This window comes from Papio anubis, chromosome 1 (genome assembly GCF_008728515.1).
Source record: "Papio anubis isolate 15944 chromosome 1, Panubis1.0, whole genome shotgun sequence".
NCBI classification, from domain to species: Eukaryota; Metazoa; Chordata; class Mammalia; order Primates; family Cercopithecidae; genus Papio; species Papio anubis.
Window position 1 is genome coordinate 189,735,321 of NC_044976.1, and position 25,801 is coordinate 189,761,121.

Here is a 25,801-nt window from a genome sequence, read left to right on the forward strand (position 1 = left end):
ATCCTTATCGAACGTTTGCATGCCGCATTATAAGTACCAAAAAATTATCAGGTCAGACCAGGGCTATTAAAACTTTCAAGACATAGTTTAATTTCTATCCGTGCTCCCTCACATTTAATGGTATCAATTTCTAGCACTTAAATGGCTCTGTAAGACTAATATGAGTTTTTTGTTTGCACTTTTATAGCTATCAAATTTAAATGAGCAGTAAGTCACAGGACCAAAATTATTAACATCTAACATGAACCAGAACACTATAATTACCATAATTCATGCTTTTACATAGATATCAAATTCTCAAAGAAAAAAATTTGTATAAACAATGATCTGAGACTCACTTGAAGACTAGTGATGTGGACATTCTCAAAAGCCTTTCATTTGAGACAGATGCCACAGGAACAATTCCAAAACGCTTTATTAACTCTGCATCAATATTATTAATTTCACTCTTAAAATGTTCTATTACCTTGGGTCTTTCAACACTTTCTTTAATGAAAGTTTTCACTGTACCAGTACATTGACATGATTATAAAGAAGGAGGTTTTCAACTTTGACACCTACCTCCATTTCTTCAGGTAAGCAAACATATGGTTACAGCAAAGAAATAAACAAAAAAGAAAAAGAAATTTGGTCGAATATTGTAAAAGTTTAAATCTATAAGAAAACAATAATGCTTTTGAAAACAAACATTCCAAGCTTAAACTCACAGAAAGAGAACCACTGCTGTCTCAAAATTGCATAGTACAATAATATCAATTAATTTAAAATGAGAAACACTTTAACAAGAAAACTTTGTTACTCTCTGTGACTTACCTCATCATCTTTATACCAGGACAAGCTTTCCGCAGTAAGGACGAACCAGTATCCCTTCGAGCCCCCTTTCATGATGCCAATGTTGCTGATGGTGAGCCACCCCTTGCGAATCACCTACAAAAAAGCAGAAATCAGCAGAGGTGTTTAGTTTAACAAAAGCCAATGGAGATTAGATGCCTTGGAATAAGAGAAGTTAAAAACAAGATATTAATTGCAATAAAAATAGTATTTTCCCTCCAAACTCAACTTCTTTTGAGTTATTCAAGAGAATTTATCTTCCGAAAGTGCAGATGAGTGAAGGGAAGTCTCTCCTGTCAATGAATGAAATAAAAATCTCAGACTCATTGATGGTGGAAGTGGAGTGACTGAAACAAGAATGAAGTGAGGCAAACTAATAGACTGTGTCAGGCCTGCTTATGGCATTGTTGCTACAATTAAAATATATTTAGTTGATTGGATGAACAATAGACTCTCCATATCCACTGTCCCTTCCCCACTTCCAGCCTACTGGCCCATTTGTTTGCCTGGTTTGCAGCTCATTAGGATTTCCACCAGAGACCTGGCAGCAAATGATGAAAAGAAGAAACTCAATTCAATCAATTAGCCCCTTGTTGGCCCTAAATAAGATTGATTGAGGGAGAAAGATGAAATAATAAACTAAAATGAAAAGTCTGGTGTTTTTAATAGTCTTAATTTACAATTTGAACAGCATATTGTAAAATTTCAAATCTATGAAGTTTAAATCTTCTGGTTGTTCTCCACCATATGATAAAACATGTAGCATTTTCATAAAATTTTTTAAACAGGTTTTAAGTTCTAAAACATTAACAACTTGGATTATAGATTTAACAGAAATTATTTATAGATAAGTATTTATATGATTTAAGGAAAAATGTGAGGTTTTATTCCCCTCAGCATTATTGTGAAGTTAAATTCTGTTATCCAGATGGCATCACTTACCATGTCCTCTATACAAGATAATTTTGTTGTCATAGAACTAGAAATGAAATGCTAAATGCAATTGGATGATATTGTTCTAAAGTCAAAAACTGTCCTACACTTAAATTTCTGTGTCCTACACAAAAACTGTCCTACACTTAAATTTCAGGATGCCAACATGTTGACATCCTGAAATATTTAAAAATTACTCATTGAAAAACTAATGAATGTCAGTTACTAAAGGAAGATGAAAATACCCTAATAATCAGATTTCATTTTTATATTGCTATTAACTTTTCTAGTTGAAGAAGGTAGGCCAATCCCAGAGAAAATTATGGAATAGACCAAGGTTCTCAACATTGTCTTCCAAGCCTCTCTCCACATTTCTAGCCCCTGTCACCCTTGATTCCCGGTTTCAGCATTGCCTTTGTGCCCAATTTCCATTTCAGTGTGCTGTTGCTTTTATAACCCCCATATAACATCCCTCTCCGGTCGCGGCTAATGCACTTTTCTCTATGGCTTTTTAACTCTCTACTAAACAAAGAACAGACTAATACTCAAAGTATGTGATATAGTTTAGCTATGTCCCCACCCAAATCTCATCTTGACTTTTAACTCCCACAATTCCCATGTGTCATGGGAGGAAACTGGTGGGAGGTTACTGAATTATGGGGGCGACTCTTTCCTGCACTGTTCTCGTGATAGTAAATGAGTCTCACAAGATCTGATGTTTTTAAAAGTGGGAGTTTCCCTGCACAAGCTCTCTTTTTGTCTGCTGCCATGCATGTAAGATGTGACTTGCCCCTCTTTCCCTTCCACCATGATTGTAAGGCCTCCCCAGCCACGTGGAACTGGAAGTCCATTAAACCTCTTTTTCTTCCCAGTCTTGGGTATGTCTTCATCACCAGCATGAAAACAGACTAATACAGTATGGTTTCTACCAGTTATATTACAATCATTCAAATGCTTTATAAAAATATAGATTCCTAGGCCACCTACCATTCCAAGTGAATCAGAATGTATATATATGAAACCCAAGAATCTATATTTTAATATGTTGCCAAGGTGATTCTTATTCACAATGAAGCTTGAAGCCCATGCATGCACACATACAATCAAACCTTTATTTTCCTTAGAGTAAATGGTCACATCTATTTAATAGTTTTCAGTAAGAAGGAGCTGGTTAAATTATTTCACACTAAGATCATTACCCACCCTACCAGGGCTTATAAGTAGCATGCTAATCATACCACTCAATGAAAATATACTAGTTACTTCATTTTATCAGAGATGCAGAGCAAGGGTACTGGCATCAGTATGTATAATAAATAAATATTAAATATGAATCTGAACTGTTTTCTTATTTTCTAGTTAAAAATATATATCAGTAGATATCTTATTATAGCACCGTGCATTTCAATGGATCTTGCATGCTCCCTGGAACAGAGAAACTAGGTTATAAAAGCCATTGCAGTAACTCAAGTGAAATACGGCCAGGATATGAATTAAAGTCATGATGTATAAAGTTAAAAGGAAATGAACCTACTGAAGAAATATCTAGGAAGTAAAATCAACAGGATTTATGAGTGAATGAGAGTGGGATTAGTGAGGGGAAAGAACAGAACTAGGTAACAGTGCAGCCACTAGCCACTAACCACATATGGTGGTTGAGCCCTATTGACTAGTTGCCATTAAGATGTGCCATAAGTGTTCAAATAAATACTGAATTTTGAAAACTTAATAGAAGAAATAATGTAAAATATATCATTAATTTAAAACAATTATTACATGTTGAAATGTATTTAACATATATTGGGCTAAATAAAATTCATTGTAAAAATTAATTTCATCTGTTTCCTTTTGTTTTTTAATGTGGCTACCAGAAATTTTTTAATTACATATGTAGCTTCCATTATATTTTTATTGAACTGTATGCTGTTTTAGAATGATTCTGAAACTATCACAGCTACTAACTTTTAAAACCAACCATTCTAAAGTTCAGAAGGAATAGAGGAAGAAGACCCAGTTTGGGAAAGTGAGGGAGTTGATGAATTCAGCAAAGGCCATGCTGACTTTGAGATAGCTGTAGGAAACACACATAGAGTGTGATCTGACCTCTGAAGCAAAAGGAAAAGGTTAGGACTGGAGGTATAGACTTGCAAGTCCTCAGCACATACACTGGTAGCAGTAAAACTCCAAGCAAAATAGCAGTGGTTCAAGATGGAATCCTGGGGGAAATACCAACATTTCAGAGGTAATCACAAGCGTATGAAAAGGAATGTCAGAGAAACAAAAGCAATAAGGTCATGGAAGCCAAAGGCAAGGTGAATTTCAAGGAGTGTGAGGTTGGAAGTGTCAAATTCAGCACAGAAAGGGATATGACAGTACAATGCAGACATCACAGTGTCTTTAGCTATGCCAGTGTGGTGGTGGACAAGGAGTCAGAGTTCATTGGGTTGAAAAGTGAATGGGAAACAAAATCTGGAGACAGTGACTGGGGAGAGCTCTTCTCAGAGGAAGGTGGAAGACAGTTAAAACCAGAATAGGTCACAGGGCCAAAGAAGGTGATGGTGGTGATAGCTGTTTGGTTTTAAGTTTCTTTCTTTCTCTCTCTCCTTTCTTTCTTTCTTTAGTATGGGCAACAATTGAGCATGTTTTTTGATTAATAATTAGTACAGAGGGCTGAGCACAGTGCTCACACCTGTAATCCCAGCCCTTTGGGAGGCTGAGGTGGGCATATCACGAGGTCAGGAGATCGAGACCATCCTGGATAACATGGTGAAACCCCGTCTCTACAAAAAATTAGCCCAGCGTGGTGGTGGGTACCTGTAGTCCCAAGCTACTCGGAAGGCTGAGGCAGGAGAATCACTCAAACATAGGAGGCAGAGGTTGCAGTGAGCCGAGATCACAACACTGCGCTCCAACCTGGGCAACAGAGCGCGACTCTGTCTCAAAAATAATAATAATAATAATAATAATAATAATAATAATTAGTAGAGAGTACGAGGTTGGTGATACAATAAAGAGGATACAAGGACAAAGATAGGAGTGGATAAGATGAACAGCAAAGAGAAGGATCTAGCCTTGAACAGGAATAAAGTTGCCTCATCTTGTGAGGCCAGGGGAGGTTCAGAGAGTAAGGGTGGACATAAGTCCTTCGCGAGGAGCAGAATAGGAGGCTTAGGAAGGTTATATTTGATCTTTCCATTTCTGTTGACAAAGCAGACAAAATTATCTGGGAGAGTGAGAGTACAAAGTTGGAAGGAAGGCTTGAAGGTAGTGACATTGGGGCAACCAGTAGTTGAGTCAGAGTGGGTACAACTAGAATTCATTTTCTTAAATGGCTGAAAGCTGAGAATGAAGAACAAACTTGCAGGGACACGATCAGTGTAGTTGTGTTCTCTTTTCCAGCAGCACTTTGCACACCTGATGTAGAAGATAAGATGATAAATGGTTATTGATCCAGGGTTCTGAGTTTCTGAATCCAAGTGACCTAAGTATAGAAGTGTAACGATGTTGAAGGTTTTAGGTAAGAAAGTAATTCAGGTGATCATCCATTCAATCTAGGTCAAGCAGAGAAATAAGGTCAGGAGCTGCCAGTGGAGAGGTAGAAAAAGAGAAGATAAAAGGAATAAGAGTCCAATGAAGTTAGAAAAAAAAAAAGCAGATACCGTGTAAATGAAGACAAGATGGAGTTTTCAGAGTTTAAGCTGACATGATGCTAAATAAATTGCCTGATCTTACTGGCAGTATTAGATTCATTCCTCAAAGATGCACCACTATTTCTAGAAGCATTTAATGTTGTACCTGAAAAGGATATTTATTAAACATCATCTAGTCCAGTGGGTTTAGTCAACTGAGCTACAGGACAATTATGTTACTAATAACAGTTAAAATTTTCAAAGAATTGACATAAAAATAATTAGAATATATTTAAGATTATTCCTATGACATAATATCACTTGCAATGTAATGTGCTTTCTAATTTGAAGAGAAAAAGAAGATTACAGCTGCCATGTTGTGAAGAAACATGACCTACATCCCTTACCAGGTACCCATGGAAGTGAGTTTAGCACTGGATGCTGTCAGGAATTAAGCTGCCATCATAAAAAGGTTAAGAAGCACTAATCCAATTCCAGCCCTTCCTTTTATAATAAAGGAAGCACATTTGCCACAAATGGACTTGTTTTTCTGATAACAATCGCTCAAAATAGGATTTTAGATATAACAATTCCTACTTTTTCACTAAGGAATTGAGGGAGAGAAGCCACGAAATCAAAGTAAAACAATGGAATGAGATAAGAAAAGGCAAACATTCAAGAAAAATGGTCAGACCACAAGGAGTAAGACCACTAAGGGGAAATTAATAAAAAGAAAAAAAAAAAGGAAAGTATGTGGGGACAGAAGTTAAAAGACTAAATAAAATTTGAAAAGAATGCCAAGACAAATAGGATTAGTGGTAGAGGCCCTTCACAGAGAAAGATACAATATAAAATGTTAATTTTATATTCAAATTTAAAAGTGCCAAAATAAATCTATCAATGTTCATTACAATAGCCACTTACATCTTCTTAGTATTTGAATATCAAATTCTGTTTTGAGTATTCGAGTAAACAAGAACAAGCAAACCCATAATTACATGACCAGAAAGGACCTTGAGAGCTAAAAGGGCATGTTCTCATTTGTTCAGCTGGAGACAAACTGTTTTTTAAAATTTATTGCCCATAAATATCACCCAAGCTTCTTTTGCCAAATAGGAAAACTCTGAAAGCAACTGCAAGACCAGCAATAGCAAGAGTGGAACAGCCCAGCCTCTTCTCTCGGTGATGAGCCTACCCTAAGAGAATATGTGTTCTGTTAGTTTCCTCCATGCTATGAGAAAACAGGTTTTGTCAAGGTCGGCAAAACCTGTATGTTACGGGTAGGTTCAGACCCCAACATCTGGCTGACATACTGGATCATAAAATTAATACAGAGACAAGGAATAAAATCATGAGAAGACAAAAGTACATGTGGAACAGTTCTAGTGTGGCCAAGGTCTTGAACCCTCTGAGCAGGGGGTTTGACCTTGACCTTGCTTATGGTCGACCATGCAAGTTTTTTTCAGCTATGCAGCTGTCTTTTTTTTTTTTAACTGCGGCAGCCTAGATAAAGGTTGTAATCCATGCACCGTTTGATAGTTTGATCTTGGTAGATTACAAAAACTTATACCTAGGCTTTCTCAGTAGATGAGCAGCTGCTTTTATAAAGGTAGTTCACATACCTCAGAGCCTACCTGGCCAAATGCTGGGGAGCTGCATGTGCTCCCCGAAGGCAATGGACAGTCCAGATACCCAGTTAGTTAGGAAAGATCTACCTTTGCAAGCACAGGCATACTCAGGATACAAGTTACCTGTCCTTGAATTCGGCTAGCAGACTCGTTTCTAAGGCATGCCTAAGACAGAGATTTAACTACAGGGAAAAGAGTCTTCCCATTTACAGGCCTGGCAGGCCTCAGGAGGTGAACTAGATTTCCTAATTTTATACTGTGAGGTAGCTGAGGTCTGTATGTACCACAATGCACTCTATAGGTTATGGTGTTAACCTTTAGAGCCAGGCCTAGGAAGGGTTAGATCAGCTGCTGTCAGTGCCATTCTGTGCTCTGGGCCAGGGCAAGAAGGGAACTGTGGAGAGTTAACCTCTGGTGTGGCTTATTTACAGACTAAACTCACTCTTCTCCTAAGCACACATTCTGAAGCTGGCTCTGGATTCATGAGATAGAGGGGAGAATGTCTCCTCAGGAAGCCTAGGCTTCTCAGACCTATAAATTTTGTAACAGGAGGCAGTAGGAGAAATGCAAAGGAAAAAGGAAAGTAAAAATTAGGAGGTTTTGAATATGCTGCACGGAGAAGGAAGGTAACTGGAAAATATCCTGGTGGGTAACTGGAGTTGTGGACCCTGCAAATTCCTGAATTTTGCAATAGACAGCCATGTTTCCAGCGTCCTTCTCCAAGAGTATGCACACAGATGGCTTTCCCCCTTGATGGTAAATGTATGGTGGCAAAGCTAACTTCTTAAAAACGCCTTTGGGAATGTAATCCTTGAACTTTTGTATCTAGGAACTTGACAGTAGGAGAAGATTCATATTCACATTGAGGAGGGGGTTCACAAAATTCCCGTGTTTATTTTGTTGATATTTTATTACTAATGTGTATTAATGATTTCATTTGATCATTGCAGAATTTTCTGATAAGCTATAGAAACAGCATGTCTGAACATAATTTGAAACAAGAAATAAGGAGCAAACACATACCCTTGTGCATAGGCTGGCCTTGAAGTGGATTCTACAAATGCACTGCTTTGACCCCTTTCGGAACCTTCTGTCCATTAGTGGTGCTAAGAGGATGCCCATAGGAGCCATGATTAGCTTTGGGGGAGTGGTATCAAGAAGGTAGAAGCAGAACTGATAGAGTGTTGACTTCTTACCTCAAAGAGGGATAGCCACAGTCCTGGTTGGTCACCAGAATAAGGATTAAACCCAACAGAATAAAAGGTGGGAGAAGATGAAGCAATACTGCTGAGGGTTGAGGAATGGAGAGGCACTCCTGTTGTTTCCTCACTCAGTTCCCCCTAGGAGGAGTAAAGTGATTTCTCACATTGATCTGGATGGATAAACAGGGAAGTGTAGTCCCAGGCCTGTCTTTCCCCCATTCTTGCCCCCATTCATCAAGGGAACTCCCTGCCCACAGAGAGTGTGTGCTCTAACAGTGGAAGGAAGGGGGTCATGCCTGCAGTTTTCAGGGACAAGTTCAATTCAGGAAAGTGTTCAAAAGTCACTCTCACCTAAGACACTTAATAGTCAGTCATCCAGTATTTCCTAAATGCCTATGATGGATCAGGCACTGTGCCAGGTGCCCTGGCACCAGAAACACAAGTGAGGACCACCACAAATACGCCCAGGTATGACTTTTAAGTGACCAGCTATATGGTAGAAAATAGATTTTCACATCTGATGAACTAATGCTATGACAGGGATAATGAAGTTGTGAAAACAAGAAGATAAGATGAAGTATATATAAAGGAATTTAAAGAATAGTGAAATTGAGACACAAAATAATCAAATATTTGATGAAAATTACTTTTCTTTGTTTTCAAGACTCTACAAAATCAATTTGTTCCTAATACAAATGAATTGGCTAAGTGACTTTTTTACATTTGGATGTTACTTCATGGTTTTAACCTTCTAGGAAATGAGAGTTTCCTAAGTATCTAAAATAGGCAAAGAATATAATTTGACTCCATTTTTAGAAATTCAGGAATAGTAACAATGGCTAACATTTACTAAATATTACTCAGTGCCAAGCACTATGCTAAGAGCTTCACGCACATTATTTCTTTTAATCCACATAATAATCCTATGAGGGAGGGAACATTTTCCTTCCTGATAGGCGAGGAAAATAAGATTGCACTTCCGTTTAACCGACAAATCCATGTTTGTAATTAACAGGCCTTCCTTGTAGGAGTTTCCGTACTGTTTGCCATTTTACTCCAATTTGCAGAGCATGCTTAGAGGATTCAACACTTGAATAAAATAAAACCTCTCTGGTGAACTGATTTGAGAGCCCCCACCCTTAACCCACACATGCAAGGATGTTGGCTACAGCATGGCATCTAATGGCAAGCAATTAGAAGCAACTCATTTTCCTAACAGGAAACTGATTAACAGGTTGTGGCATAATCCTCTGATGTTAAATTAAGCTAAACAAAAATACCTAGTACATGATGTGAGAAAAATATTTTTGCCAGCGTGTGCTAACAGTGGGCAGAACCCTAGAGTCAGACTAACTGGGACTGGCTCCTGGTTTCAGTAGTTGCTGCCTGGGTGACACTGGGTCAGTTAAAGGGAACAACCTCCCTTTGCTTCAATTTCTTCATATGTAACATGGAATAATAATAGTAATACCTTAATGTAGAGTTGTTACGAGGATCATATTAGCTAATATACATAAAAGATTTGGATTAGTACCTATTAGTATTATATATATGCTATTATCTCAGTTATGTTTGTTATTGTAAGGACAGAAAAAAAATTGTAATATATACCAAAATGATAACTATGATTGAAACTTGATGGTAAAATATAAAGTTCTATTTATTTCCTTTCATTTCCCTGTATTTTTCCTATGTTTCTATAATACTCAGGTTATTAAATAAGTAAGTTGGCATCACATTATTGCTTGTTTAAAAGAGGCAATTTCTTGAGATTCCCTTTAATGTATAATGAACACAGCATGTTGGAAAAAACTGAAACAGATTATAAGCAACCTAGTGGTGAAATAACCTAAGAGCACAACATAAAAAGAAAGCATTCTGAAGTAGTATACGGGAAATCACTGTGATGAAAGAAGCTTGACTATTTTAAAGAAGTAACTGACTGGATTGACTGAAAACATTAATAGTGTTCAATAAAAGCTGACTAAAAATAAGGACCAATATTTAATATTCATATCAAACCCAAGCTTATTAAAATGTAGCTGCCAAAAAATTAATAACTTTCTGGTTCCCCGGTTCCTCTGTAAATCCCAACCTCTACCTAATAACATAGGCATAAGTTTAAATTATAACCATCTAACAAAGATTTTGTAAATCAAACAGAACTCCAAGTTACTGTTTTGCAAAAGAACTTCATCACGCAACTGAAGGAGCCCCTTTCTCACTTTTTTCTGGACTTCCCAAATCTACAATGACTATGTCTATGGTGCCTTCCTCATCATCCACTCATTCGGCCCTGCAAAAGCACCAGAAACCTCTTCTCAGTGAGTTTGGCTTCCAAAACATTAGCCTATGCTCACATAATGAGGGCGTTTTTTATGCCTTGTAGCTTACTGGGCTTCTGCACTATCTTGATTCTTAAAATTATTTCTAAAGATTTGTTTCCCTTCTTATTGTTTCCCAGAATTTGCTCAAATGCCTGCATATGCATTATTTTGGCCACATGTACAGTTATTTCTAAGAGTTCACTAAGAGTGAGCTGTTTATTCTCAGAGTTTACTCACCTAAACCACTATAAGATCCAGGCCATTAACCATGATGAAAATCAGGGCTCTCGTTTTTTTCACTTTTTTCCTGTGTATCTTTTCCATGTGCAGAGCTTCCTTTGAAGTTAATAGGCCCTCCATGTGGAAGGGATTCCAAATGATACAAAACAGAATGAGAACTAAGCCTGTCATCTATTTCTCACATTCAAGGACAAAAATACACACACATAGGAAAAAATACCTCACAATTATCAAGGCCTGAATAAAATGTAGATGTTTACTAAAAATAATCCAGAGTGCTTATTTAACAGAAGAAGACAAAACACCTTAGTAAATATTTATTAATTATTTAATAGAAAGTTAGTGAGCACCTTAGATGTGTCAGAAAGCATACTGGAAATACAAGAACAAACCAAGGAAACAGTAACACACATACACACAAAGGCACAGTCCTCAACCTTCATGGAGCTTATAGACTAATGAGAGAGTAGGCACTAAACAAAGTCTCACACAGATAAACGTAAAATTATAACTCTGGTTGGTGCTGCTAAGAAGTGGTTCCTTATGTGAAAAGTACTCTGACCTGCAGCAGGTATAAGAAAAGGCGTACTTGAAGTGTTCAGACTTGAGCTGAAATGAAGAGTGTGGGGCAGGAGTGGGAGAGGGAGCGGCAAACTCAGTGTGGCCACTCTTTCTAAAGCAAGAGGGAGCCTCCTACCAGGCGTGCCCAGAGGAGAGGCGAACAACACCTAGTCATGTAATTTATGTGAAGAAATTTGGTCCTTATCCTGAGAGAAATGGGAAGCCTTTCAAGTATTTAAAGTAGGGTAGCAATATGAGATTTTGATACAGTTTGGCTGTGTCCCCAGGCAAATTTCATCTTGAATTGCAGCTCCTATAATTCCCTCATGTCATGGGAGGGACTCAGTGGGAGATAATTGAATCACGAGGGATGGGTCTTTCCCATGCTGTTCTCCTGATAGTGAATACGTTTCATGAGATCTGATGGTTTTATAAAGGGGAGGTCCCCTACACATGCTCTCTCTTGCCTGCCACCATGTGACTTTGCACCTCATTCACCTTCTGTCATGATTGTGAAGGCCTCCCCAGCCACGTGGAACTGTGACTCCATTAAACCTCTTTTTCTTTGTAATTTACCCAGTCTCGAGTATGTCTTTATTAGCAGTGTGAGAACAGACTAATACATATTTGCCCATGAAAAGTTATTTTCTAGCTCTGGCTTGGTGAAGAGATTCGAGAGAGGAAAAAGGATACAGGGTGATCGATAGTTGACTATTGCAGAATCCTACATTATAAATGATGATAACTTTGACCAAAGTTTTAGAAATGAACATATGGAGATGTGGACAGATTTGAAGAATATTTAGAAAGAGAAGTTAGTATGACAATGATAAATTGGATATGGAAGATGAGAGAGAATGGGGCGTGGAAGATGACTCCCGAGGTCTACGTTTAAGAAACTAAACAGACTGTGGAGGCACATTCGTGGAGAAAGAGTAGGCAGACTATGTTTAGGGAGTAGAGGAGTCGTAAGTTCAGTCTGGACATGTCAAAATGTGAACATGTGAAATAGACCATTGACTGTAAAGATGTCTGGATCAGATATGCAAATTTGTGAATTGTTGTTTGCCGATGTAAATAAAACTGTGGGTGTGAAAAAAGTGACTTAAAATGAGCATTTGAGTGAGAAGAGAAGAGGGCCCAGGACTGAGCCCTGATGGAAGCCAACGTGCAAGTCTGGGAGGAGAGGATGGACCCATGAAGGAAACTGAGGCAGGGCTAGAAGAGAGAACAGAGAATACTACAGAAATGAATGAAAGAGAATGTCTCAATAAAGTGAAAGGATTGAAAGGTCAAATGCCACTGTAAGGTCAAACGTAAAATTTTTTTCACTGGTTTTAAGGTTACTGAAGAGAGAACATTAAAAATATTAAACAACTGGCCAGGTGTGGTGACTCACACCTGTCATCCTAGCACTTTGGGAGGCCGAGGCAGGCAGACCACCTGAGGTCAGGAGTTCGAGACCAGCCTGACCAGTATGGAGAAATCCCGTCTCTACTAAAAATACAAAATTAGCTGGGTGTGGTGGTGCATGCCTCTAACCCCAGCTACTCAGGAGGCTGAGGCAGGAGAATCACTGGAACCTGGGAGGCGGAGGTTCTGGTGAGCCAAGATTGCGCCATTGCACTCCAGCCTGGGCAACAAGAGTGAAATTCTGTCTCAAAAAAAAAAAAAAGTTAACAACTAGTATGACATCAGTCTGACCAATCCCCAAAGGTGCTGGGGTCACAGTGCTAAAGCAGGGTACCAAAGGCTCCCTTCTGTGCCAGGCCTTTGTCTTTAGTCTCTGGACAGAGGGGAGGATGGAGGGACTCAGAGAGGAGCTTCAGCATCTCTGATGAGAGAGGGGCACTTGCAGGAGCAGCCAGCTGTAACTGGTCTGAAAGCATTAAATATGAGAAAAACCATTCTGGCTCTGCTGATGCATGCTGGCTGGGGAACACCACTAAGTGTTGTTGCTGTGGCCTGATGCAGAGGGGGAGCGCCGAATTAGAATGGGCGGATGACAGAGGTGAAATTTTCCCATGTGAGTCTGATTTCATATGATGAATCAATACTTTGTCAGCATGTTCCAGATGCAGAAAAAAAAATTGTTCCAAAATTGCAAAAGAAGAAGAAAAACACACACACACACACAAGAATTGGACAATGAAGAAAACATATCAGAGAATCAGTTTTAAAAGACTTCCTGGAAATTTTGGTCCCTATAGGGAAGCAACAAGATGTGCTGTCATTCATTCAAATTAAAGCTATAGAGCAATTTATCAATGTCAAATAATGAGAATGGCTGACAAATTTTAAGGTTTTGGGTTCCTAAGACAGTCTAGAAAAATTTATTTACCCTATTACACCTCTGGAAAAGAGTACCAATAGTATTACTAAGGGGATGCTCACACATTCAGGTATTAAATAAGTGTTAGTAGCCAATCCTTCATAGAGAACCCACTACCATAAATACTGACGTTCTAGGGAAAAATACACGCATAGATCTAATGTAGAATCCCAGTTTTAAATCTCTTCCAATGTGAAGGAATCAAGGACCTTCCTTCCCCACCTTTGATTGTTCTGTGGATTTTGGCGTGCAGGATGTGAGGATATAGACACCATTAAGCAAATAGCTGTGGGTGACTGAGGCTTTCACCTTGTGCAAACCACAAACATATTTTCCTGTCAGTTTGGTTAACCCCGTGCACTTTAGTCTTGAGGTCCTGAGGAGTGACTTACCAACTCCCCTGTTCAGTGCCACAATCTCTTATGTATGACTCAGTTGTCTTTCCTCCTAGCAAGCAAGAGAACACACTTCATAATTTCTAACTTGCCCTTATGTATCACTACCTTTTTCAGTGTTTCTAAGGATTTAGCTGCTAGTAATTACTAGGGGACAAAATAAAATAACTCATTCCTAAAAACAATCTCTTTCTCCTCTCTCCACTTGAAACACAATTCAGCTTTCAGAGAAAGATCAAAGATGATATTTGTGGGACCCTGATTCACTATTAGTCCATTTTCACGCTGCTGATAAAGACATACCTAAGACTAGGACGAAAAAGAAGTTTAAATGGACTTACAGTTCCACATGGTTGGGAAGGCCTCAGAATCACAGAGGGAGATGAAAGGCACTTCTTACATGGTAGTGGCAAGAAAAAAATGAGGAAGAAGCAAAAGCAGAAACCCCTGATAAACCCATCAGATTTCGTGAGACTTACTCATTATCATGAGAATAGGATGGGAAAGACTGGCCCCAGTGGTTCAATTACCTCCCCCTGGGTCCCTCCCACTACACTTGGGAATTCTGAGAGATACAATTCAGGGTGAGATTTGCGTGGAGACACAGCCAAACCATATCCGTCACAAAGACTAAATATAAGAGCCATGCACATATAAAAGAAAATGCCACCATTCTGATATTCTAAAATAGAGAGAGAGGGCTTAGGTCTCAGTGAAGACTTTTTTTTTTTTTGAGATGTAGTTTTGCTCTTGTTACCCAGGCTGGAATGCAATGGTGTGATCTTGGCTCACCGCAACCTCCACCTCCCAGGTTCAAGCGACTCTCCTGCCTCAGCCTCCCAAGTAGCTGGGATTACAAGCATGCACCACCACACCTGGCTAATTTTGTATTTTTAGAAGAGACAGGGTTCCTCCATGTTGGCGAGGCTGGTCTCAAACTCCTAACCTCAGGTGATCCGCCCACCTCAGCCTCCCAAAGTGATGGGAATATAAGTGTGAGCCACCACGTCCAGCCCAGTGAAGACTTTTAAGTAACTGATGGGATTGAGGCAGGGTTTCTCAAAGTATGTTCTAAGAAATGCTATTTAAGACAGACATTCCAGGAAAAAAGTTTTCATGACTAAAAAGGTTATGGAATTCCTGCAATACCATACAGTCTTCTGTCACATACACAATGCACAATCTTCTATCAAAAATGCTGAGAAGTACCAAGATAAATACACCTTTTAACTTTGCTTCACTACTCCAAATTTGACCATGAAGCCCTATTTTAATATCTCCAAGTGTTCCAGATGTACTTCCAAAAACAGTTGGTTCATAGAGCTGAGGTGGCTACCCTTGAGAATACAGGGTCCTCAGCTACGAGAGAAAGAAGGGAATCTCCACTGGAGCTTTGCATCTCCTCTGCCTTTCCCTGTTCCCCCTCCCCAACACCACCTGTCCACTCCATGCTGGACTAGCTTTGGATTAGTACCAAATGTGGAATGTGAGAAAAGAATACTGGATAAGGGACTGTCTCCAAAAACAACCAGGTCTACAGCAGTGCAAGGAAATAGGGGGATGATGAGTGCAAAAGTCAGTGAACAAGGGAAGTAAAGAGCAGACATGTGAGAACCTCCTGTGGGGTCTCTTTAGAATGGTCATATGTGTGTGAAAAAGATACATCTACCCAGACAGAATGCCATCCACAGGCAGCACAATACAAGAATGAGATACTGACACAAATTGAAAAAGGGGAAGATGCATTTAGGTATGCTTCTTCAGCTTCTGATATAAACAGTCCAACAAGAAAGAACTGATATTTCATTAATATTATCACAACACAATTTATTTACATAGCAAGTGCTACCTTTTCAGAGCCAAAGATAAGCTGAGTCTACATATTAGCCAGAGACAGAAGATCCATCCATCCATCCTTCTGTTGAATAGATGGTTATTGAATACTTACTATGTTAATTGAGTACCTTTTTTTTCTTTATTCTAGGCACTAGAACTTACATTCTCCAGTTGGGGTAGAGTTGTGGATAGAGTTCAGGAATAGACAATAAACATATAAATATATATCTGGGGATGATAAATACTATCAAAAAAACAAAGCAATCTAAGTGAGATAATGCGTGCTCTCAGTTTATGTTGGAGAGAAAATGACGTTATTCACTTAATCAGGAAGGGCCTCTTGGATAAAATAACATTTCAGCAGAGACCTGAAGGAATTTAAAGAGCATGTGGATTGTGTTGGTGTAGGAGGATGGAGGAGGGGAATGAATTCCGGGAAGAGGGAACAGTGAGTAAGTACAAAAGTCCTGAGGCAGGAACACCAAGGAAGCCAATTGCCTGATCCCAGTGAGTGAGATGGGGAGGAGCCTTAGGAACTGGAATCAGAGAGGCAGGAGGAGACGGATCCCATAGACCTTAACAGTCATTGGAGACCTTTAGATTTGATTCTCAGTAGGATGGAAATCACTAGAGGGTTTTAAACAGGGAAGTAATATGATATCACTGTTTTAAAGGGTGCTTTCTGGCTACTGAGTGGAGAGACTCATGAGAGAAAGAGGAGAAGCAGCAGGGAGGCCAATAACCCAGGTGAGAGATGATAGAGCTTTGAGCAGGGTGGTGGTAATGGGCAGAGAGAGAAGTGGTCAGATCCCAGATGACAGGATTTGCTATGGGAAAGGAGATGTGGTATGAGAGGGGAAAAAGGGAATGAGAGCTCTCTGCAGGACTAGATGCCATGCCCTTGGAGGACAGAAATATTATCTAACACCTTTCTATCTCCAGCACCAAATATACAACCTGCACTTTTTTTATTACTGAGGTATGGACAGACTCCCAGACAATGAAAAGACTGTATGCTTCATATGGATACAAATGTAAGATAAACAATCTGTTTCTTTCATTGGTATGTTCTCTTGAGAAGATGAAGATAATTTTGACGGGGATAATTTTATTGTCATTTCTTAATCAATATTTTCATCCTGTCAACAACGTTTTTAGCAACTTTATCATAGCTACTAGATACTACATGGGGTGAAGGTTATAAAAGATAAAATTTTGGACTGACTTCAAGACACCCATAGCCTCATATGTGGCATGAAACTTATGCATGCTGTAAAATAAGCAACTGGAAGCAATACTTCCATGGAGGTAGCAAGTCTCCAGGTACTCTAGACCCAGCTGCATCCCTCTAGAGCATGATCCTTAACCTCTCGGAGCCTCAATCTTCCCGTCCATAAATGAGGATAGTAGTACCTACTGTTGGAGGACAAATGAGAATGAACAGAGCACTAAACAGTACTTGTAACCATTACTCCAGAATATAGCATTATATGAGTAAGTGTTAGTACGGGGATCAAAAGGCATAAGTGCATGGAGAAGGAAAGGCTCTCATTCATTAGATAAATTGAGATACCTTATTTCCTTGGTACTCTTGTCAAATTGCTGTGTAGGGCAGGTGTATAAGTATATAAAGTCTTAGAGATTCTGCTAATGGAAGAACGTTTATGAAGAGTATGAAACAGGTAGAAGTGATCACCTACATTTCAATATCCACACTAAAACAGAAAGCGTGTCTTAGAACACCCAGCCTAATCTCTTTCCACTCTTTGCCACATGTTTCAGCCACGCTGGGCTATCTTTCTGTTTCTACAACACACAAGTTCTTTCTAGTCCTGGCTGTGCCTTCTGACAGGACTGTACCTTCTGACCTTTCCATGGTTAGCCACAGCTTGTCATGCAGAACTCACCTTATACTATCCCTCTTCAGAGAGGCTGTCCTATTGCCTCTCTCCACACTTCCCCTCCATCTTCACTTTTCCTCATGGCAACCAATTTTAATTCTCTACACTGAAAATATATACAATTTCTTCTTGCTCATTTGTTTTTTTGTTGTTCATTTTCTGTCTTTTCCACCACTAAAATATAAGCTTCATGAGAGAGTGAGGACTTAATCCGTCTTATTTACCAACCCACCCCCAGAAGAGTGTCTGGTATCGATTCAATAAATAGGAAATTAAATCAGCAAATAATGTCAAAATCCCTTTTCTAGGCAGTATTATTTGCTTCTTTGCATCAGATTATTTAAGAAGACACTCAGAAGAAATTTATGATTGAGTTTGACCTATCAGGGAATTAAAATGTGATTGACAACACAAAACGGATAACTCCCAGCTGACGCCACATGATGCAGGATGTGCTGTAAAATTTTGTGTAAATGCTTTGGGCACTTTTGTCAAGGCCAATTTTTGATGCCAGGAAAGTTAAAATTTATGTTAAGAAAGCATGGACTTACTGAGTTTTTTGTTTTGTTTTGTTTTGTTTTGAGAGAGATTTTTGCTCTTATTGCCTAGGCTGGTGCGCAATGGTGTGATCTCAGCTCACTGCAACCACCCCCCGCCCTGCCTCAGCCTCCCAAGTAGCTGGGATTACAGGTGCCCGCCATCACGCCCAACTAATTTTTTGTATTTCTAGTAGAGATGGGATTTCACCATGTTGGCCAGGCTGGTCTCAAATTCCAACTTCCTGAGTTTCTTTGAGTACATCTGTTCCTCGGTTGTAAAAAAGTGGGGGAGTGGCAGAAAGAGCTAATAATAGTATATCTCCTTATAGAATTATGGTGAAAATTAAACGAGGGAATCCATACAATAGCCCCGCACATAGCAGGAAGTTAAGGAATGTTAATGTTACCAAGATAAAATTTTAAATAACAGTGGTCATTCTTGGAGTTTATTTTCTGAATATAATTTTTTATTTCTTTCCAATTTGACTTTCTTATCTCATTAAGACAACTCTTTCACTAAGGAAACCCTGTTTACCTTTAATCATCAAACTACACTTTCAGTAAATACCCCACATTCAGTAAATAAATAAGACATTAATTATAACCCTGAGGACTACTTTAAACTGCTAATGTTATTAAATTAGAGGAGCCGTGAGAACTACTGGTTAAGTTAAAGTTTACTGGCACAATTCTGAGAATTCAAAAGGACAACTTTATTAATTGTGATAATAAAAATGACTGTTAACCCTTAATGAATATTTACTATGAGCAGTGTGCACTTTACATGGATGTCCCACTAATCTTCTCAACAACTCTATGAGATTTGCACTGCTGTTCCTCTTTTATCTTTGAATGCTATGAGGCATAGAGAGACTCAACCTTATGATGTGAACGATTCGGCTTACAAGTGGCAAGTGGGGCCCCAAACTCATCTCAAGCTCCAGGGCTATGCTATTAAACGCCCCCCTCTGTTTTCAGGGATAAAAAGACAGATATCACTACAGATTTTTATCACTGGAAAAAAAGTAACCTTTGATATTCAGGAATTGGTTATGTTTTCATGAATGGCACATACTGGAAAATGGAAACACTGAAAAGGTTCAGGGCCAGAGTCACTCAGATTTAAGAGTCAAAAGAGTACCAATGAGTGGAAAGGGCCAAGACTTTATAGTTGATCCCTAGCTCCACCATATATATGAGTCACACGGCCTGGGAGAAACTAGAGTGAAAGCAAAAAATTGTGAGCCCCAGCTCTGGTGCTGGACTTCATGAGTTTAAATCCTAGCTCTACCACATACTACATGTGTCACCCCAGACAAGTTATCCAACCTCTCTGTACCCCAGTTACTCAGTCATGAAGCTGTTGCTACCTAGACCATAAGGTCATCGTGAAGATTAAGGAAAATAATGAATGTCAAGTGCTTACTGCAAGGCTGGTATGTAAGAAATACTTAATCATATCAGCTATTTTTATTATTATCTATCGAAATGAAGATAAGAGTATATGCTCTGCAAGATTATTTTGAAGAACAAAGCACCTAACACACTGCCTGATACAAAACACCCATGCAATAAATTATAGTTATTATTATTATGATGATTATTAAAATATCAAATATTCCAGAGAATGACAGAAGTATAAATACATATAGCAGTTTCTGGGCAATCCTTTCAAAAGAACCTTCTGGTCTGCAATATGGACATCATCACCAACAAAAGATCTCGTGACACCTTTATAGTCAATGAGGTTTTATAATTTGTCCTTTGCTAAACCCTTAAATGGCTAAATTGAAAGTAACACTCTAAGATTTAAAAAAAGGAATCCATCTATTATACTATTTTAACAATTAAAGAAGCTCCGATAGCCCATGTGCCTCTCTTTCTTCTCTTATGTCTACTCTGTTCATTATCTGAGTTTAGCACTTACATCATCTTGTTTTGAGTTACTCGCCACTGTGTTTGCTATGTTCCCATTTTCCCAATAAGATTACAGCTTATTCGTTCAAAGCATAGACTTTCTGGGCTTTTAGGTCAGTTCTGCCATTTACTAGCTATGTGAACTTAGGCAGCTTACTTAATATAGCCAAGCCTCATTTATTTTCAACTAAGAATTGGAACCAATAATCCTAAATTCAAGTAGATTTTGTAAATACTAAGTAAGATGAATGTATATAAAGTACTCATTTGAATGTCTGGCATCAGTGAAGGGTTGATACTATTATCAAGTAGAGATCACCTGTGCTTTATACTCATTTGGAATACCAAATACTTATATCTTCCCTACATCACAGATTAGTCAATAAATTATTGGTCCCATGGTTCTAAATCAAGGGCAATATCAACACCAAGGGCTACTGGAAACATGTAGCAGTCTTATTGTATTGTCACAATGCCTGGGGGGTCAAAGATGATAAAGGAAAATCTCTCCCATCTAAAGCAACAATAGCATTGGGTTTTATGCTAGTGTTTTGTGCTAGGGTTTTAATTTAAGTCATAATTCGGTGGTTAGCTCTAATTGTTAATCAAGCTTAAATCAGTCTCTTAGATTAGAATTTACTATGTTCAGAATCCTATTTCAGAGCTACACGTTTTTTGTTTTTGTTTGTTTGTTTATTTGAGACAAGGTCTCATTCTGTCACCCAGGCTGGAGTGCCCTGGCACAATTTCAGCTTACTGCACCCTCGATCTCCCTGGCTCAGGTGATCCTTCCACAACAGCCTCCTGAGTAGCTGACACTACAGACGCATGCCACCATGCCCAGCTAATTTTTGTATCTTTTGTAGAGACAGGATTTTGCCATGTTGCCCAGGCTTGTCTTCAACTCCTGGGCTCAAGCAATCCACCTGCCTCACCCTTTCAAAGTGCTAGGATTACAGGCATGAGCCACTGCACCCAACCTACATGTAATCATTGTTGTGGTGACGTATTTATTTAGATGGAAAACTGAAATAGTCAGTCAAGCCTGAAATGACAATTAAATTTCAAATACATTTTTTTCTTTGAATGACAGAAGGTAATGTCCAAAATTAATAAGCAGCTTTAATATATTTTAGAGTCTCCCTTTTGGATGTTAATGTCACAGTTTGAGTCATTCTTTTAAAGAACAATTATGTATCTGGCGATTTAATTCCAGATTTTAAAATATTTAACTCTTTCATTCATTCAAAAGTTACCTGTTGGATGTTTATAAGCAGATTCTATGTTCGACACACAGAATATGGTAGTGAAAATGGCAACTACTGTCCCTGATCTAACTGAGCATATAGCCAAATTGTGGAGATGGACATTAAACAAGTAGCTATACAATTCTTGGGTGAGAAAAGTATGTATTTCTATGGGAAAACGCAGTTGAGGACTGAAAATAGTGTAGAAGTCAGGAAAAGTACTCCTAAGAAAGTGCTACTTAAACTGATAAATGAAATGATGTTTGGGCAATAATGGAAAAGAAGAACACGGAAAGAGCCTGAGCTATTGAAGATGACTGGAGACCTCGAGCACAGAATTCAGGAGTGTCAGAGGCAAGAGAAGGAACAGGGAGAAAGGAGGGAATGAATAATGGATGTTAGAACTTTAATTTTATCTTAAATGTAAACAAGTATTTTTGAATGGTTGAAAGCTGAGGAGTAACAGGTTCAGAATTTATTTTGTTTGCACCAAAACAAAACAAAAGAACAACACATTAATTGTTTGACTTGTTTGTAATTTCAGCAAAATGTTTCAGGGTAGAGTGTTGGAGCTCCTGGTTAAAGTCAGTCTTTTAATTACTTGTGGATTTTAATTACCCATATTCTTCCCAACCTGCTTAATGATGGCTAACTGAAAATTGGCTGTAACTCAAGATACTCCAGGAGGAAACTTAATAAAGTAAAGTATGTAACAGATGAATTCCTGATTTCCATTGAAAACTAAAGAACATATAAGTAACAGGCATTCTGATTTCTGATGGGAAATGGAGAGGCCCTGGTAAATATCAGTCATCCAGAGCAGCTATTTTGTTAATCCCGTAAACTAGTTGCAGATGTTGGCTCAAACAGCGAGGCTTTGCATCTGTAATTTTAAAATTGTCTCATATTTCTAAAACCTGACTCTGCATGCACCGGAAATCAGTGACATGAATTATGAACTCCAGGAAGAGGAGACGCACAAGAAATGCCAGAAGTGATAGGAGATAATATTTGGAGCAGTGGTCAGGCTATGTGCACAGGATGAGTGAAGGATGACATGGTTCCTTCCTCCAGGACATGGATCCTGAGACCAGGCATTTGAAAATGAGATCCTGCAAGTGGATGTACCAAACAAGAGGAAGTCATTTATAGATAGTTGAGTTCCCAAAAACAAATCCTCCTTTTCCCTTTTCCTCCTCCACTTTTTATAGCAGGTCAACAGGAAGAACTGAGTCGCTGGAAAAGAAAAAGATGTTTGAAGAGAAAAATATATATATGCTACAAATTCCATAGCTTTATTAAGAAAATCAGTTTTAGTAGACTAGGGAAGGAAACAATAAAATGACTTACTATTAAACTAAGGTTTTTGTTATAATCGTTCTTTCTTATAAAAGACAAAAATCCATTTAGACTCAAATTAAAACTTTGAAAAGGGGCTGGAGATGGTAAAACTCCATAAAGAATTCATATTAGTGCAAACAAATAATAATCATAGGCATTAGAAATTGTTTAAATTATGATGACTATATTTAGTATTAATATTTTTATTTCCCAAGCTTATTTTATTTTTGTTCACCATTTCCAAAGTAGTTCTCCATCCAGGCAATACAAATGGTAGTACAGCTAATAATCTGCCCACAGGGGCCATCCATCACATGCTAAGTGTGTAAATAACCTTACCAAGAATCAGGACAAAAACTTCAGCCAATTATTTGGTAAGGCAAGAGTACAGTGCAAAGCTTCAAGGAACTGAGGTTTAATTATAAAACCAGGACACTCATTTCCTGGATAGGGAACATTCATCCCATATAATTCAGCCTAATGGAATTCCCTGGGGTGGGGAATGGATTGGTTGCTGAGTCAAAGACATTTCATAGTAACTTTGGGAGTAAGACATTTCATTCCCCAATTAGTGAATGCTCCACATGTTTACATTTTTTCAAGAGATTATCTCTTAAGTTTCACTTATTTTCTGCACTTATATAATTAGAAAATATATATTGATAGGCAAATAAACTACTTTGCTCTTTCCAGAATTATTCAGATACACCTGAGACCTGCATTAACTCTTTCAAGTTACTAAGACTACTCCAATTAAGTCACAATCTTGCTGTACCATGCAAATTACTCCGAAGGGAAAGTAAAAATGATTCCACAGAAGCTGTAAGAGACTTGGTCATTGCAAATGTCTGAGGGAAAAAAGAAAAGGAGGGACTTCACTAAGCGGTGGGGGATTTACGGCAAATGGAATTTTGAACTAACATGTAGAGTTACTATATGATAAATCTGAGACCCTAAGATTAGAAGACATATACTTATCTGAGGAGGAAAAAAAATTAGATTGTTCTCAAATGCGATTATCCTATTACAACACAAAATTTTAAAATTTATGATAAAATGTCCTGACAAGCCCTGGCATTTAGGTACCTTGACACTGAGACTTAAGATACAGCAGAGTCCTGAGTGAGAATGGAGCCCAGAAGGTTAACCACTGGGTACCCCATGCCTAACTGCTCTGATCAACATACACTTTCTTTTTTCTGAATACATAATGCAGGACTCCTTGAAATACCTTAAGAATGTAAAGATGTCTCATATTTTGTGGAATATCCTGACTCAGGAAAAATTCTGTAATGTTATTGCACTGAATGTGAAAAGATTCGTGCTTTGGGGACAGAAACTGCAATTTGCCTTGGTCATGGTGAATTTGGGACATATTTATTTTCAGAGGATTTAATTTCAGTATGAGAAGCAATGAACAAAAATAACAAAAGGGCACTATTGGAAATATACACAAGAATGTCTCCTCTATTTACTCTGATTTTCACTGGGATAATGAACCAGTGGCATCCTTCCAAAAGAACCTCCTGGTCTGCAATATGGACATCATCACTAACAAAAGATCTCGTGACACCTTTATAGTCAACGAGGTTTTATAATTTATCCTTTGCTAAACCCTTAAATGGCTAAATTGAAAGATCCAGAGTTCTCGCAGGATAATAAGAGAAGAAATTGTCATCCCTGCACAGCAGTCTCAGCCTGTGAACTGACAGTGATTCTCCCAGCTGGCCAACAGCTGAAAACCCTTCTACTGTTTTTTCCACATCCTACTTAGTAACTATACTGAGTTTCACCATCTTCTTAAGACGTCCTTGTAACTCCTACTCCCCTCACTCCCAACAGATGAACCAGCCTCTTGTTTTATCTAGCACATTGAGATAAGCAGGAATAAAGTACACAATATTTTTTTCTCCCAAATTTTGGTGACATTTCTCTTTCAACAGGAATTTTAATAGTAGTGCATATTCATTCTTTTTTTATAAAGAATAACGTTACCTTAAATTGAATAATAAGAAAATTCATTCAGTGGCAAACGATCACTCCCAATAACCAAATAAGTCTTATAGAAGAAAAGCAAGAACGTTTCATAAGTATATCAGTATAACAAATTATGTAATTTATTCAATATGTAAGATCATAATCACTTCAATGAAATTCAATGCCCATTTTTGATAGAGAATCTCAGATACAGAGGAATAGACGAATTTATTTATTTTTTAAATTTCTTTTTTAAAAAAACTTTTAGGTTCAGGGGTATATGGGAAGTTTGTTACATAGGGAAACTTGTGTCATGGGGGTTTGTTATACAGATTATTTCATCACCTAGGTACTAAACCTAGTACCCATTAGGTATCCTCTCCCTCCTCCCACCCACCTAAGTTTCTTTCTTTCTATCTCTCTTTCTTTGTCTTGCTCTGTCTCCCAGGCTGGAGTACACTGGCACAATGTTGGCTCACAACAACCTCCTCCTCCTGGGTTCAAGCAATTCTCCTGCCTCAGCCTCCTTAGTAGCTGGGATTACAGGTGCCTGCCACCACATCTGGCCAATTTTTGTATTTTCAGTAGAGACGGGGTTTTGCCATGTTGGTCAGGCTGGTCTCAAACTCCTGACCTCAAGTGGTCTGCCTGCCTTGGCCTCCCAAAGTTGTAGGATTACAGGCCCAAATTTATTTCTTTATCATACTAAATATATTTAAAACAAAAATCCAACATTAAAACTGATGGTAAAAGACTAAAAACATTCCCACTAAAGTAAAAAGCAGTTTAGAAAATTCAGTACTATTTTATATTGTTCTGTAAGGAATAATATATGAAAACAGAAATAAAAGATGCAACTACAAATGTAAAATAAAAATTATAATTGAATTTTTAAAACTACTAGAGAATCCAAGGCCGGGCGCGGTGGCTCACGCCTGTAATCACAGCACTTTGGGAGGCCCAGG

At 38.3% G+C, this 25,801-nt stretch overlaps 1 protein-coding gene across 13 annotated transcripts in view; it reads right to left on the minus strand.

The window, feature by feature from the left end:
- DNM3 (dynamin 3) overlaps nucleotides 1–25,801 on the minus strand; it is a 566,482-nt gene that overhangs the window by 287,903 nt on the left and 252,778 nt on the right. For all 13 annotated transcript variants that reach the window (XM_031662793.1, XM_009194141.4, XM_031662781.1 and 10 more), the window contains one exon: nucleotides 814–927. In XM_031662793.1, the coding sequence (XP_031518653.1) occupies nucleotides 814–927 (114 nt within the window). The remainder of the gene's footprint in view (nucleotides 1–813; nucleotides 928–25,801) is intronic.